At 50.7% G+C, this 16,049-nt stretch overlaps 1 protein-coding gene and 1 long non-coding RNA gene across 3 annotated transcripts in view; one reads left to right on the top strand and one right to left on the bottom strand.

The window, feature by feature from the left end:
- Positions 1-363: 363 nt before the first annotated feature.
- Positions 364-3,139, bottom strand: Gm20684 (predicted gene 20684). Its single transcript, NR_169041.1, has 3 exons — positions 2,942-3,139; positions 2,087-2,334; positions 364-1,471 (listed from the first exon to the last, which is right to left on the bottom strand). It is a non-coding gene; the product is annotated as a predicted gene 20684 (long non-coding RNA).
- A 93-nt stretch (positions 3,140-3,232) lies between these two features.
- The window catches only part of Pcsk6 (proprotein convertase subtilisin/kexin type 6), a 188,251-nt gene continuing 175,434 nt past the window's right edge, over positions 3,233-16,049 (top strand). For both annotated transcript variants that reach the window (NM_011048.1, NM_001291184.1), the window contains exon 1: positions 3,233-3,540. In NM_011048.1, coding sequence (NP_035178.1) covers positions 3,268-3,540 — 273 coding nt within the window. In that variant the 5' untranslated portion in view covers positions 3,233-3,267. The remainder of the gene's footprint in view (positions 3,541-16,049) is intronic.

Raw genomic sequence — 16,049 nt, forward strand, 5'->3', positions numbered from 1 at the left:
GAGCCTCCTCACACAGGGAAGCACAGCAATGCCAACCTCCATGCCCTGCGCCCTCCACAGGGACAACAGTGTCACTGCCACTTACAGCAGAGGAAACCGAAGCAACTTGTCTGAGATCACACACAAATGGATGCTCCAACCTGTGGGCCAAGTGCTCAGTCTTCTCTAGTCCCCTGAAGGCTCTGCCCGTGCGACACAGAGCTAGCATTCTGTCCTGTAGAGCCTACATACTCACAAAGGTACAACTCTGCAGTCAAGTTTCTATCACTTAAATGAAGATAATTGTGAGTCCCAAGAGCCTGTGCAGTAGACACCCACATGCATGTAGAACATAATTCAATATATATGATATATAAATCATCACCGAGTTCAAGTTTTTATAATTTCTTTTACAGAGGTGAAAAATTTTTCAAGAAATACATATTTAGAGTACATAACATTAAGGGTATGCTATTGTCATGATAGGAGATATGACAATGGACAGGCACATGTCCTGTTTTTGAGGACCACATGAGACAAGCACATGAATAACTGCAACAGAAGCCTTGAATTAGGGGCACACTGTAGCCCAACTAGGCAGCCCTGCTCTTGCTGTACAGGGACCAGGGGTAGGCATAAGAATACAATTCCATTAACACATCTTAACACTCCTTAACATCTTTTCTTCTGTTTGGGAAGATGTCATTAAAATCATCTCTGGATGATATTTTCTAACTTCTGAGACAAGGCCACCTCCAATCACCTTTCCAGTCCCTGTCCTGTCCCTGCCCAGCCTGGCCGACGTCAATCTAGAGAAGAAGCACCCCCCCACACGCCCCGCCCCACCCCCCACCCCCCATACACACACTCACTCCCAGCCTGGGAGCTGTGTGCACCTCAGGGCCATCTGGACATCTGGAGAGTGGGGATGAGTGAGTAATGAAATCCCCTCTCTGCAGGAAGACGAGGCAAGTTTTATTACAGATCCTATCTCAACTCAGAGGGCTGGGACTTTTGTGATTGAGTTAATCCTGTCACCGTGTAAATCAATTGGAAACTCACAGGCAGCAATTTGATTTAGGATGTTCATTTTGGCAAGCTGGTCTTCCTACAGCCGTTCTGTGGCCCAGGTACGTCTACAACAAGCAGGAGGTTTAGTCCCAGTGGATCAGCCTTGTTAACAAAATATACCCTGACCCCCTCCAAATACAAAATTCAGATGTGTTTTAGCCTCCTCTAAATAGTTCAGTAGACTGATTCCCTTCATCTACCAAATTATTACAGAAAACCCACATATCGGCCTGTCTGGATAACTGCTGTAACAGGGGTACCCTCTTGGGAATACGAAGTGCTCCACATCATCTAGAGTATGTGCACCGCAGGGTCTTCACGCAGGTCATGCTCTTGAAGCATAGCACAGGATCTGGGATGAGTCAAAGACAGGTTGGCCCACGAAGGCCAGAAAGGGGACTCAGATTGTCCATGTGGACTGCTGGAAAGGAACAGAACAGACTGAATCCCCTGCCTCCACTCTCCTCTGTCCATCAGCTTCTCTGCTTGACTGAACAGAGGCAGGCTGAAGGGTCTGGATGCTGTCTTTGCCCAACATAAGTGTAGTGTTCTCTAGGGCTGGCCACTTTGTATGATGACCTTAGATCTTTCTGTCAGGCAGGGGGAACCAGGCCTTGTCCCAGGGCGTCAACTTCTGCAACAAAGAGGGGATCTTGAGTTACTGCCCAGAGAGCTGACTCCCCTTGGCCAGGGACAACAGAGGCACACAAAAGGTATTTGTGGTAGGAGCTCTGTTGGCATGAATTTGGCATGTCCTGGTTGGGCCCCCCACCAACTGTCCTCTCCTTCTACCTTCATTAAGGTGACTCATGCTTATAGAAAGGATGGATCATCTGAGGTAAAAAAAAAAAAAAACCCAAGGACTCCTGAGAGGGATGTTGGAAAAGACTTCAGTTGGCCCTCTGTCTCTCTCTCTGTCTCTCTCTCTCTGTCTCTCTGTCTCTCTGTCTCTCTCTCTCTCTCCTGTATCCCCTAGCATGTCTGTCTGTCTGATCTGCCTGGCTATAGACTCAGGCAAGTGAATTCCATACAGTACCAGTCTGGGAGCCAGGTGCTCTTGGAACCTGAGCGTTGGTGAGGTAGCTTCTTTTGTGACTCAAGGCCTTCTCTGCCTTGTTTTGCTGTCTTCGGTTTCCTGGTCCCCCTCTTGTATTAATCAGGCTGAAGGTTTGCTTTCTGTATGAGGCCAGTTGGGACCAATGGGCCGTCCGAGGCTTGCAGCCATCCCAGCCTCTCATTGCATCTTCACAGTATGAACGAGTCCCCGGTTTCTCCAGGCTGTTCCTGGAGGGAGGGGTGAGGATGAGTCAACTTACATTCACACTGACTGGTCCTAGCTCAGTGGGTACTTTTAAGAGTGTACACCATCTACTGAATACCAAGCACGTGGCAGGCCCTGGGCTCATCAAAACAAACATTACTGTCAGCTGATTGCAAAGGAAGAGCTGACATCCTCAAAACAGCCCGATGGATGGATAGATGCTATTGTTATCCGCATCTTACAAGCCCAGCAAGAACAGAAAGGGGCCCAACATCATACAGATGCTAAGTGGTCAGCTAAGGAGTTCACCTGTACAACCTTCCTAGCAAAGCCTCAGCCCTGTATGGACGCTGTGTCCTCAATACTCTCATAGACTCCAGCTAAGTTTGCCACATGCCCTTTGCCCATGCAATGTGGTCTTGAGGTTGGGCCAGATCCTGGGACACCCCAGTGTTTTCCTGGCATCGTTTTCCCCTGAAGATCCTGCACATTTGCATGTTCACTGCCACAGCTAAGTTGAGCAAGGCTGCCTAGCCTTGGGGACCCCAGCAGGTGAGTTCAGCCTCCAGGGGCGCAACCGGTAGGAAGGTGCCGCTCTAAGTCAACTCCTCCGGGATATGGGGAACTCACGTGGGATGCCCAGAGCCCTCCCGGCTTCTAGCAGAACGCGCGGAGCCCAGGCTGCCACTCCGGGCAGCGCCGTGTTCCGAGAGACCCGAAGTCTCGAGCCTCCCCTGCGCCGGCCCCCGGCTGCTGGCGGGCCGGGAGACTGCCGCACGAGCGCGGGCCCAGGGGCGCCACCGGGCCGCGCGGGCGGGAACGCGCCGCGGCGGCCTCCTCCTCCCCGGCTCCCGCCCGCGGCGGCGGCGCTTCCCCGGCGCGGAGCGGCTTTAAAAGGCGGCTCCCCACCCCCCGGCGCACTCGCCGCTCGGGCGCCGCGCGAGCCTGCCGCTGCCATGCCTCCGCGCGCGCCGCCAGCGCCCGGGCCCCGGCCGCCGCCCCGGGCCGCCGATGTCGCGCGGGGCGCAGGGGCCGCCGGCCGGCACGGACTCCCGCCGCTCGCGCTGCGCCCCTGGCGTTGGCTGCTTCTGCTCGCGCTGCCCGCCGCCTGCTCCGCGCTGCCGCCGCCGCGCCCCGTCTACACCAACCACTGGGCAGTGCAAGTGCTGGGCGGCCCCGGCGCGGCGGACCGCGTGGCTGCGGCGCACGGCTACCTCAACTTGGGCCAGGTGAGTACGGCCGGCCCCGCGCGCCCCAAACTTTCCCGGCCGCCGGCGGCCACGCGCGAGGGGGCGCCTTGCCAAGCCCGCGGCCAGCGGCGCCGCGTGGGAAGGCGACCCGTATCGCTGGGGACGGCGGGGGCTTCTTGCGGGGACTCTCTGGGAGAGCCGTGGGACACTCGGCGGGAAGGACGTGGTAGGCTGCGTGGACGGTCACGCGGGAGGGCCCGAGGCCGTGGGTCCCCAGGCGATGTCGCCGAGCATTCGCACTCGGAAGTGTGTGGCCTCGGAAGCCCAGGTCGGGCGCCTACACCTGCCCAGCCGCGTTCGAGTGGGCGCCTAAGGGGTCGCTGCGCTCTGCCCACCCGCGCCATCATCATCGTGTACCTATTTCCCTGTGGCCTTCGAGCCTTAGCTCCGTCTCGGGCCACTCTGCCCTCGACGGGTCGCCCGGAGCTCTGGGCTCCCGTTCGTGCGCCAAGGCAGTCAGGCGCTGGTTGGGCGATGTGAGCATGACCCGGGCAACTCAGGGACTGGCTTTCCCTCTGTGTGGTGCGCTGGTGCCTGTGTCCAGAAGTCAGGTTTGGGTCAGGGTGCAAGCAGGACCCAGAAGCTGCAGGTTGGTTGTAGGCTGAACTCTGCACTTGAAACCTCTCTAGGCAAAGACATGGATTGCTTTGCTTTGGGCTCTGGATGCAGCTGGAAAGGCAGCTGTCTGCCCACTAGCTGCATGACCTTGGACATGTCATTTCTTGACTTGCTCATCCGTAAGGGTGGCGACTTTGTACTGCCTGAGGTTGTTGAGATGAGCCGGGAGTGTTCAGAAGCAAGGCACTACTCATGGGATGCCCATTCTCTCACCCCTGGTGGTATAAGCTGGCTGTCATTTATACCAAGAGAAGCCGAGATAGGGCACTAGGTCCGCGCAGCTCCCAAGGACTGCCAATGCAGGGTGCCTTTCCATATTGCAGCCCCGCAGAGGGGCAATGGGGGCAGGTTGATTCCGGTTTATGGTCCGTGGAGGGACCTCAGCAGGTTCAAAATGTGCAGTCCCACCAGGAGAGCTCTCAGCACCTTAACAGATCCATAAACTACACACTCTGGAGAATCAAGTGAAATGAAGGGAGGGTGGCCTTGTAACTCAAACTGCAGTAGCAGACAGTGTTAAATAGCAGACAGATTTAGTTTCATCATTATCTGTGACAGAAGCCAGTAAACGTGTGCTTCTGCACTTGACGTGAATCGGAAGGCCTCCTGGAAGGGGAAATTCTGCTCTGTGAAGTTCCAGGTCAGAGTTTCTCCAAAAGGAAAGAATCCGCTTTTGTGTCTTCAAACATCCAAAGAGCTAAGATTTTGCCTTTTGGTGGCCCTGGCTTCGTTGCTCTCTGTAGCTGTCAAAGCTGCAGGGCTGATTGTCTGGGCAGAAGAAAGCTCTCCTGTTTGATTAGCACTCCCAGCTCCTGCTACTCTTCCTGGCTCTGTCCAGGCGGCCCAGCAATTTGTCTCAACTAAAAGTGATTCTTAAACTGGGTGGTAAATTACAAAGTGCCTGGGATTTGGGTCCCTGTAATTAAGCGAGGAGAGAGGAGGTGAAGAACTCTGCTCCACCGTGCAAGGGGCAGAGAGGCGTAGTTAGCTCTCCCTTTGACATTCTTGGAATAACCTTGCTCACCTCCTGGATGTGCTAGCCTTTGAATCTACTCTAGTTCACTGAGCTGTTCACCAGCAAGGTCTGTGCTCCCGATTTTGCCTGTGGGCAAGGTTTTTTAGGCTTGTTGTGACGTTCTTGGGTGGCCCCAAAGGTCTCTCTGAACAGTGCAGCCAGACTCCACACAGCCTGTCACTCAGCTTGGTAGGCCTTGTGCTGGGAGGTATGCGAGGGGGACGTTTCCGAGCTGCAAGATGACTGGTTTGGGGGTAGAGCTGTCTCCAAGCACACTTTATTCCCAAATCAGCTTTTCCTTCCCTGCCTTTAAGTGCGGCTAATGTGGAAAAGGCCTGGAGCTCTCCAGCCTCTACCTACTCGGCAAGAACTCTTTAAAAACCTTATTGCCATTTTCAAGCAGGAGAATTTGTGACTCATAAATAAGATGTAGACGTTTTTAGTTTTGCTTTATAGATGAGTAAATGGGGTGGGTGGGGGGAGTTAAGGGAGGGAGCTGTTTGTGTTCACACGGTAACTGTGTGTCACCCCTGCCATTATGATAACTGCTTTGTCTCTTGCTCCGAGACCGCCTTTGTGTGACTGTTTCTTCTAAACCCTTAATGGGCAATTAGAGCTCTGTTCTGTACCTGCCTGAGTCACAGGCTTGGTTTTCTTGTCCGTCTTTCTGGCTGTGCTGTGACATTCTTGCTTGACTGTTTTATTTTTATACAACTGATAACCTGACTTGATTTATTTATTTAACATGATCCACAGGTAACTCAGGGCAGCCATTATTGACCTTTTTCAAATTCTGGGTCTCTTTCAGTTTGATGCAGGCTCTGTCCTTTTCCATTAGACAATATGCATCTAATAAAGACAGGCTAGGCGCCATTTCCCTCTCCCAGGCATCATTCCAGATAAAGCAACAAGTTTGCTTTTTAGCGAGAAATAAAAGTCATGGGCCAGTGAGATGGCTCAGCGAGTAAAGGAAGTTACTCTCAAGTCTCAGGACCTGAACTTGATCCGTGGGACCCACGTGATGGAAGGAGAGGACCAGTTCCCAAAGTTGTCCTCTGATTTCCACGTGTATGCTGTGGCATACACTTGTGTGCGCACATCTGAACACACACAAAGTAAATAAATGAACCAATGGTTTTAAAAAGTAAAAATTTGGAAGGGTAAAATACTGCCGTTGGCAGTAACCACAACTATAGGGATAGAGGAAGGGAACCCAGAGATTAGTCGTGAGAATTCATGAGAAGAGAGTTGAGCGGGCTGCTGGAGAACTTACCACCTGTGTGTGCTCAGCAGATAGAAGACAAGGGTGACTGTAGTCCATGTCAGCATCAAAGCTGTAAGGTACTTAGGGATGAGTCATTTAAAGGGGAGAATGGATGGAAAAGTGGAAAAATGTTTTCATTTGGGGGAGCCAAGGAACGGATGGTGCTGATGCTGTACCACTGGACCAGAGCCCCTGTAAAACTATTTGCCCCCCCTCCCCGCCAGTGAATCCATTAATCCACTGTAATCTCATAAATCCCCATGGGATTGAACTATATGTGGACTCCACAAATGAGCTATAGAGTTCGTAGGGTATAGTGAGGTCCAAGAATCCCGCAGAGAAGTCTGGGAAAGAAGAGCCAGAGGGGTGTTGGGATCACAGCAGGCTGGCACTGGTTCAGGGATGGTTCCACCCATCCGTGGAGTGGACTCCAAGCCAAGGGTGCGTGGGAGCCTGTGCGTGCCAATCGAGGAGCTGCAGATGGATGAGGAAAGATGGGCCATTTAGTTAATAAGTGGTTCTGGAAGAACTGACTGTCCACATGGAGAAACAATTAGACTCTTAGCCCACACTATACATATGTTAAATTCTAGACAGGATTAAAGATCTGAGCGCATATAAGACTCTTAGAAAAGTATAATGGCCTACTCTTATGGTGCCAGGAAAGGAGGGGATGTCTTAAAACAAAATAGATTTGAATTTGGGATTTAAAAATGGGACAGTAGTAACTATTTTAAAGTTCTTAGTCTAGAAATCCAAAGAAGCAGCCGCTAGCCTCCGCTCCAGCCATCCGGCTCTTAAGATATGCCTGCCTGTAGGCTTTGCTTCTCATTCTGGTGGTCTGAGGTTTCTCTTAGTGTTACTGTTTTTTATATTTAGTTAAAAATTTGAGTAAATACTAGGGCTCATAAATAACACACTGGTGCAAAAGAAAGATTCTGTACGAAGGGCAGTCCTTCGAGAGTATTAGGAAAGCAGTAGATTAGGAAAAGTAGTTAGAGAAGATAGCAGAAAAAGTAAACAAATTAATGAGAAAACAGATAAATGCTCCACAGGAAAGGAGAAACGTGTGTGAACAGAGGACATGGAATGGCCAATAAAGAGAAGATGCTTAGCCTGGCTGGGAGCTGCCCTAAGGCAACATCGAGGTACCATTTCACACCTATCTGATTGGCAAACCCCAGACAGTGTCAGTATCAAGTGTTGGCAGGGATGTGGAGCCCGGAGACCTCTTGTTGCTACTGGTTGAACTTGGCACCTACTTTACAGAACATTTTGGTGCTATGGCGAGACATGCTGCACCAGCTACTGTATCGCAAGGCTTGTAACCCGAGCAACTTGTTGTATGAACAAGGAGGCTCAGAGGAGATTGCCCACTGAGACTTCCTGCATAAATGAAAGGAGAAGCAGCCTAAGCAGCCACCAGAGGAAGACTGAAAAGGTGAACCAGGAGGCACACACCACGACATACTAGACAGTGGTTACAGACATGAAGAAGAGACATACGTGCAAAGTTCAGTAAGCAGCTTCAGAGGCACAATATTCATGTGAGCTTTGAAAAACAAAGCATAGCATATTATTGATGGATGAGCATATGTACAGCAAAAATTTAGAAGCCTAGGCTGCGAGGATCTCCTTCAAATTTTAGTTTATAGTAGCTCCTAGGAAGGGGTAGACTTACAGCTTCCTTAATTTTTTTTCCTAATTTTTCAAGATTTATTGTTTTGCTTTATGCTTGTGTTTCTCCTGCATGCATGTATGTGCAACACATGTGTGCATGATGCCCGTGGAGGTCATAAGGAGGGTGTCGGGCTCCCCGGAACTGGAGTTACAGGTGTTTTGAGCCACCTTGTGGGTGCTGGGGCCTGAACCCTGGTCCTTTGATAAAGCAAGCAGAACTCTTCATTACCGAGGGATCTCTCCAGCCACCTTAGATATGGCCTCCGTGACTCTCCTGGGTTAAACTGTGTTTGTTCTTTCCTAAGCAATATGCAGCAACTCCACGTGCAGGCCCACATGGGATTAGGTGTCACAAGTAATCTCGTGATGACCTAAAGTATGAGGGAAGATGTTCTTTACAAATACCCTATCAAAGGCCCGTTTGTGATATCTGTGGTGATTCTAGAACCTTCTCCTGTGGGTAATGAAGAACAACTGCACTAAAAGAAGTGTATCTGGCTTCTGTATGAATTATATTCAGCCTTTTCACATTTTCCTTCAAGTTAGAATACATTACATATGATTCTGCATGTGTGCCTGTAGCATGCACACATACATGTATCCATGCTCACATATACATCTACATTTAAAATATCAAAGGGTGAAAAAACCTAATTGCCACAGTGTTCTTGGATTTCCTGGAACACATCTATGGGCACCCAAAGTGCTGTTGGGCCTGGGTTAAGAAGCCCCGGCTTGGTAAGAGTACTGACTGCTCTTCCAAAGGTCCTGAGTTCCAATCCCAGCAACCACATGGTAGCTCACAACCACCCGTAATGAGATCCGATGCCCTCTTCTGGTGCATCTGAAGCTACAGTGTACTTGTGTATAATAACAAATCTGACAGGAGCGAGCAGAGGTCCTAAAAATTCAATTCCCCACAACCATATGAAGGCTCACAACCATCTGAACAGCTACAGTGTACTCACGTACATAAAATAAATAAATAAATAAGTAAAATCTTAGAAGAAGAAGAAGAAGAAGAAGAAGAAGAAGAAGAAGAAGCAACCCCCACTTTAAAACTACCCAGAAGGGATCATCCACTAGTTAAGGAAATAGTGAACAGAAGGCCTGGCCATAGATCACAGGCTGTTTGGACAGAGGGGCACCAAGCACCGAGCACTCTGACCCCACCTGCCATTGCCAGTCCCCTTTAACACACTCCTCTCTTCCTCGTTCTCTCTCTTGGCAGAAGGTCCCTCATTCCAGCACATGTACTCGGTTACCTTTGATACTGATGATTCCCAGACAAGGCAAGTTGTTTATGGGCTGCACGAAACACAATCCTGCGCGCACTCTGATCTGCAGCTAGGCACCTGCAGCTCTTGGAAGTGATGTTTATCTGGAAGGTGGCACTCTGACACTGTACTTCCCTCGTGTTTTTGCTTTGCCTGGGGTATTGAGCTAATTTGTTAGTTCTAAGTTTGCACATAAAAGAGCAGGCTGGCTGCCAGGGCCCTAAAAGATCTAAGAGCCTTAAATGATTTTGAACTTGCCCTAAATAGTCGTCCTTAAAATAGCTGTCGAGCAGGCCATCCCTGGCCTAGAATTTCAGGTGAGCCTGTGGAATCCATTTGTTAACAGAGGGAAACGGTTGCGCTGTGGACAGCTTGTTCTCACAAGAAGAGCCAGCTGAGGTCTGTCTGTCTGTCTGTCTGTCTTTCTTTCTTTCTTTCTTTCTTTTTCTTTTCTTTTCTTCTGGTTTTTTTTTTTGTTGTTGTTTGTTTTGTTTTGTTTTGTTTTCGAGACAGGGTTTCTCTGTATAGCCTTGGCTGTCCTGGAACTCACTCTGTAGACCAGGCTGACCTCAAACTCAAAACTCCGTTTGCCTCTGCCTCTCAAGTGCTGTAATTAAAGGTGTGCCCCACCACTTCCCAGCACCAGCTGAGGTCTTAACCAGGTGTTAGAATAGTGAGCTAGAACTCGTTCCAGCTGAGGCACCAGGGCCCGATGGGGACAAGGGAAATCCAAAGTGCCAATCATTTGTGACATAGTTCTTAAGGACTCCTTTTTTTGGTCAGAGGCTGTCTTGCTGTTATGCACAGCTGGCCGGGGAGAGGTCCTGGATGTGCACTGGGGACACAGACAAGATTGGCATTTTGAGTCTTGTGTCGAACCGTCTCGGTGGGCACCTGTACTCAGACAGTCAAAGTGGACAGGGTGTTGAATGACTAGCTTGCCCTTCTGACTCACTGGGACTGAGGTGGAGAGCAGTGGCCAGAGCTGATCTGGCTAGAGCGTGTGGAACGGGAAGACCTCGAATGGCCGTGTCCAAAGGCAGGCCGTGTCCAAAGGCAGACATGGAACGAGGCCTGAACGGTTAGCCAGCTGACCAGCCCTCTGGAACTGTTCAAGTGTTTCCCGGACAGGCGTCGGGAGCACATCAGAAACACAGCAGTAGACCCGGGACAAGGGAGCCTGCAGACACTGAGACCTCAGTGTGCCTTGCATGTTGGGTGGCCATAGCGGGCCACACAGCGGCTGGTCAGAGACTCTTTTTCAATGTCTAGCAATCCCCTGCTGTCCTGGGAAGCTTGTTTGGGCCTTGGAGCCTCTGCACAGACTTTTTTGTTTAAACTAATTTTTGAGCCCTCAGCCTAGCCCAAGTCCTCCCAGAACCCGCACACAGAAGAACTTCCGTGCGTCTGTTCCCACTGCCTGTCTTCCTTCTGGCTGTCAGTGCTGTGCCCTTGGGTAAGGAGAAGCCCTGGCATGTCCTCACGCTGGCTGATGTTTCTTGTGTGGGTGCCTGTGGGACATAACTTTAGGGGACCTCACGCCAGCTCTCGGTAAGGAGATGTCACTTGCTGGCCTTGAGGTATTTGGTTCAATTAGAGTCTGACAAACCCTTGATTGACAGACCCAGGACCAAACCCATGCTCAGTGGCTGACTTTCCACTTTCGTCACCTTTGGCAGGTGACCCTGTCCCTGCTTCTCTGTCAAGGGCAAGTCACCCTCTCACTGAAAGCCTTCCTGTTCCTGATGAAATAAACAATTGATTGGCTAATGAAGCCACACCTGGCTCTCCCTTACCACATACACACTGTGCTTTGTGGCATGTTGTCCTCTCTAGGACAGTGGGCTCCTCCATAGCATTGAGACGAACATCTCTCTCTATGTATTTTTTAAAAAGCTAAACTTAGCCCCTCCAGCCCTAAGGTGCTACACCTAGACACTAACTGTACGTTATCACCTGGACACACTTAGCTGTAAAACTCACCCTCTTGTGTGCCCGTTTCATACAGGAACCACCCACTCCGGTGCCTGAACTAGAAGCCTGGGAGCTGCCTCTGGCTCCAGTTGTTTATAGCAGTTCTCTAACCAGCCCCATATCATCGCCAACTGACTGGCTCTGAGGTTCCCCTGTTCCTCCTGCCACTGTGCAGCACAGGCCAGGTCCCCCCAGGTCCCTTGCCTGCCACCAGGCTACTGCAGTGTCTCTGCCCCCCATCACCTTGCACCCCAGTTGCAGCTGTACACCTCCAAACCTCTTTCTTCATTCTCATGCTTCCCCCGGGCTTCCTTATATTACCCTGGTCAGCCTAGAGTGGACCTCATCTTATCCTGGCCATCCCTCATCTTTCTCAGCTTGGCTCCGCTGTCAGCAGCCCTCCCTTGAGTGCCCCAGCCCAGAGAACATATCTGTCTCCTGGACTCCTTGTCACTGTCATCGTCTCTGATATTTATGGCCTGCTGGCTTGTCTGCCACTTAGACTCCGGGTTCTCTGGTCAGTCTGGAGTGGGTCCCCTGGCTGTTTTTCCTCCGAGGTCAGTTTGGAATCTATGGCTGAGAAGCCTCACCCGGGCAGAGAATGGATGTGTGCTCATTTAAGCGAGTTCTTGTACAGGTTGTGAGCCTTCCAGGCTGGAGGAGGTCAGGCCCTAGCCCTTATGTTATTGAACATCTCTCCCCACTGCTTTTTAAATTTTAATCCCTTGTTTTTCAAATTCACTAAGCCCTGTGTGCATATGCATGAGGACATCCTCCTGTGGCAGTGCCCTTTGCTTCTGGGTCAGGTCAGCTCCACACTGAGCTGAGAGCCCTGTGTGCCCTGGCAGTGCCTGGGGTCCTGCCATGCCTCCCTCCCATCTCGTCATTCCATGGAATCCTGCATCTTCCTGGTGTACTAGTGCCTCTGCTTTGAGGATTCTGAAGACAGTGACGGGTGCAAGGCCTCTGTCTGGTCCTGCAGGGAACCAGGATGAATAGCCATCAGCTGTTGGGAGCCTCACACTCCGTGGGATGGGATCAGCAGCCTTGGGTTCCCATAGTAACCAGTCCATCAATGCCCCCAGTGTCGAGATGGTGGCACCGCAGAGGGGAAGAAATAGTCTCATTGTCTCCCCTTTGGCCGCTTGGGCACAAACAAGCCGCACCCCGCAGGGCCCTGCAGTGCGCTGAGGTCCAGCCAGATTTGCTGCCCTGCCGTGGTGTGCTACACATGTCCCCTCCTGAACTGGGCCAGGAAGGGACCATCACTGTCAGTCTTGGACCCTCATGGGGACTCTTAAATTTCTGCCACTGGCCATCAGCAGCAGTCACAGAACCCTTGTCCACTAGGGCCAACTTCTCAATAGCTAGCCAGGCCACCCCTGCCACAGGATAAACAAATCCCCTGTGTTTCTGAAGGAACCTGCATTTCCAAACTTTCCCCGGTTGGTTTCCAGTCATCGTCGTGGTGAGGTTACCAGCAGTGTGTGTGTGTGTGTGTGTGTGTGTGTGTGTGTGTGTGTTTAGGGCACTACTGTGTAATTCAGGGCCCTTTCCAGAGCTCCCTGGGGTTCCCTACATCCCAAGCTTCTTTGTCCACCTTGTTTCTTTCCCCATCCATCGGGGCAGAAACCAGGGTATCTCCTTGGGTTTTTCTCTTCCCCAGTGTTGGCAGCCACTAGGGACAATCCCTGCCAGCCTGCCTCCAGTTGCCTCTCCCTTAAACCCTTCCCCCAAGCCAGGAGCCACAGCTCAGGCCAGCCCCATGCTTAAGCTCTGCTGACATCCATATCTGCCTGGTTGCCCTCCCTGACTCCCTTCTCAGCCTTCCCCTCCACCAACAACCAGAAGGTTCTTTAGAGCCACAAGCCTCACATTCTCCCTTCCCCATTTTCAAAGCATCAGAGGCTCGCATGTAGTGTGGCACACAGCCCAGTGTGGGGCCCCATCTGCCTCCTGCGTATCCCCGAGCCTAGCTCCTCGCTCCAGCGGTGCCATAACTCTGATGTTCTGGAAGTGTTACCCTAGTTCTTTCTGTACCTCTGCTGTTTGTTATTGTTCACAATCTCTCTCTATGTGATCTACCCAGAGAGCTTCATCAACCGGTCTACTGCCATCAGGGTTGAGCACTGTCCACCCAGAACTCCATGAAGTCCATCTTCTCCCTGGATGACAGCATGGTGTAGTAGTATCTTAATCATGCCTATGCCTCCTCAGGACTTAGCCTGCTTCCTGGCACATAGAAGGAAGGCTCAGTAAACATGAAACAATTCCAGGATCGGTGGTTTCTTGATTCTACTCACCGGGTTAATGATCCCAAGGGTGTGAGTGAGGGAAAATGCCAACTTTATTGTCACAGCTTCTAGTGACTTCCAGGTTTGTAAGTGTCAAGGATGTGTACAGGTTGCTACCCAGTGACATCTCTTGGTACCTTGGTTGGGTGGCTTCTTGTTCTCCAGGACTGGGTCTTGCGCCACAAGTTCAGGGTTACCTGCACGAACTTAAAAATCAAAGCCAAAGGACAGAGCTGATATATCTGGTAGTATCCAGAGCCCACGTCTTAAAGTAAGTGTGAACCCAGCCGGGCGTGGTGGTGCACGCCTTTAATCCCAGCACTCGGGAGGCAGAGGCAGGTGGATTTCTGAGTTCAAGGCCAGCCTGGTCTACAAAGTGAGTTCCAGGACAGCCAGGGCTACACAGAGAAACCCTGTCTCGAACCCCCCCCCCAAAAAAAAAAAAAGTAAGCGTGAACCCTTTGCTCCTAAGTGGACAAAGAACCGAAAGAATGCAGCGAGTGGAGGTAGAAGGAGTAACGGAAGGCAGGAAGGATGGCAGAGAAAGAGTTTGGCCTGCTCTAAGCCTCAGTGAGAGTCTTTAAGACTTTAGTGAAAGTCTTAGACTTTGAAGAGACAGTTTGGATCCTGATCTCTCTGTGTCTCAGGTGTGACTGTTTTTAATTGTATGGCAACTTAGTCAGTGGATGCCACTCCCACCATGACTGTCCATGACATCCAGCGTTTAGCTGGTCCTAGATTCCTGGCGTTGGCTTCACTAGACAGATGAGCCAATTGACCTCCGGAGAGGTTGAGTAAGTAACTACATCTTGGTGCCTGCCAGCTCAACAGCTTGGCAGCCTGATGTGTAGGCCCTACCCTGGCAGTGCCAGCCTTGTTAGGAAAGGTACAAAGAGAATATATGAGCCAGTGGGGGCTTGAGTCAAGTTTTCCAACCAGCTGAGAGCAGAGGGTTGCAGTCCAGGCAGGAGAGTTCGGGAGGAAGGGCGGTGCCCTGGGAAGGTGCCTTTGTGGCCCTGCTAAGTGAGGGTGCCTTGTACTTGGGATCCTCCCTTCTTATCAGGCCTCTGGCCTAGAGCTTGCATCAAAGGCTTATCTATGCAGGAATGAAGGCAGACCAGCACTGCCTAGGATCAAACCCCTGGGCCTTACACATGCTAAGCAAGCACTCTACCACTGAGCCACACCCCAGCCCCTGAACCGCAGTTTTTACCTTGGATTCAAGGATTTCAAGGGCAGAGAAGGTTTCTTGTAGGCTCTCTCCAGCCTAATGTATATCCTTCTCAGCCTATTGTATACCCTCCCCAGACTAGTATACACCCTCTCCAGCCTATTGTATATCCTCCTCAGCCTAGTAACGTATATCCTTTCTAACCTAGTGTATACCCTTTCTAGCCTAGTGTATACCCTCCCCAGCCTAGTGTATACCTTTTCTAACAGTGTATACCCTCTGCAGCCTAGCTTATCCCACTGTATTCCCACCAAGATGGCACTATGTATCAGAGTCAGAAAGTAGAACCTAGTGAGAGGTGAAGATAAGCCTTCCAGGGCTACTCTGAGGGTGACACACCTTACAAAGCCTTGTTTGTAGTCCTGATCTGTTGCAGAAATCCAATGCAGTCCATAAAATAAACATTTAAATACAGGAAACGATTGAACCTAGAAAACTACAGTAAGCATCCAGATTTCTACTCTCCAGAGATGATGACAGTTCATAGTTGGACCAAATTCTTTTGCCTTCTTTAATTTTTGCGTGTGGTATGTGTGTGGATACGGATGTGCGTGCCGTGGGGCATGTGAGGTCAGAGGTCAACCTCAGCTGCCGGGTTTTCCACTTCCACCGTGTTTGAGGCTGGATCTCCTGTTCTCCATTATGAATGCCAGAATAGCTGGCTAGTGAACATTCAGAATTGTCCTATCTCCAACCCCCATCTCTCTGTAGCAGTGCTGATACTAAGATGTGTGCTACCGTGTCCAGCCTTAGGCGGGTTCTGAGCAACCAAACTCATCCCCACATTTATACAGCAACTGCTTTACTGTTGAGCCATCTTCCTGGGCCCCCTTTTTATTATCTTTATAACTGTGTGTGCATGTGCACACATACTTGTGCTAATATATGTGTATACATACTCATATATGCACAAATGACTTACACAAATAGACTGTGTAGTTTCAAAACTTATCCCTCTAAGTTAATAACTATTCTCTGTTGTAATTTTTAATGGCGGTATGCCATTGTGTGGCTGGCAGATAATTGGCGTAGTATTTCCATGACATTTAGGTCAAGGGATTCTTTGTGTCGGGATGTGCTTGGTTTGGAATGGCAGGGCCGTGAGGGGAGGTGACTCCATGGCTTCCCCATCCCC

Source organism: Mus musculus, chromosome 7 (genome assembly GCF_000001635.26).
Source record: "Mus musculus strain C57BL/6J chromosome 7, GRCm38.p6 C57BL/6J".
Classification (NCBI taxonomy): domain Eukaryota; kingdom Metazoa; phylum Chordata; class Mammalia; order Rodentia; family Muridae; genus Mus; species Mus musculus.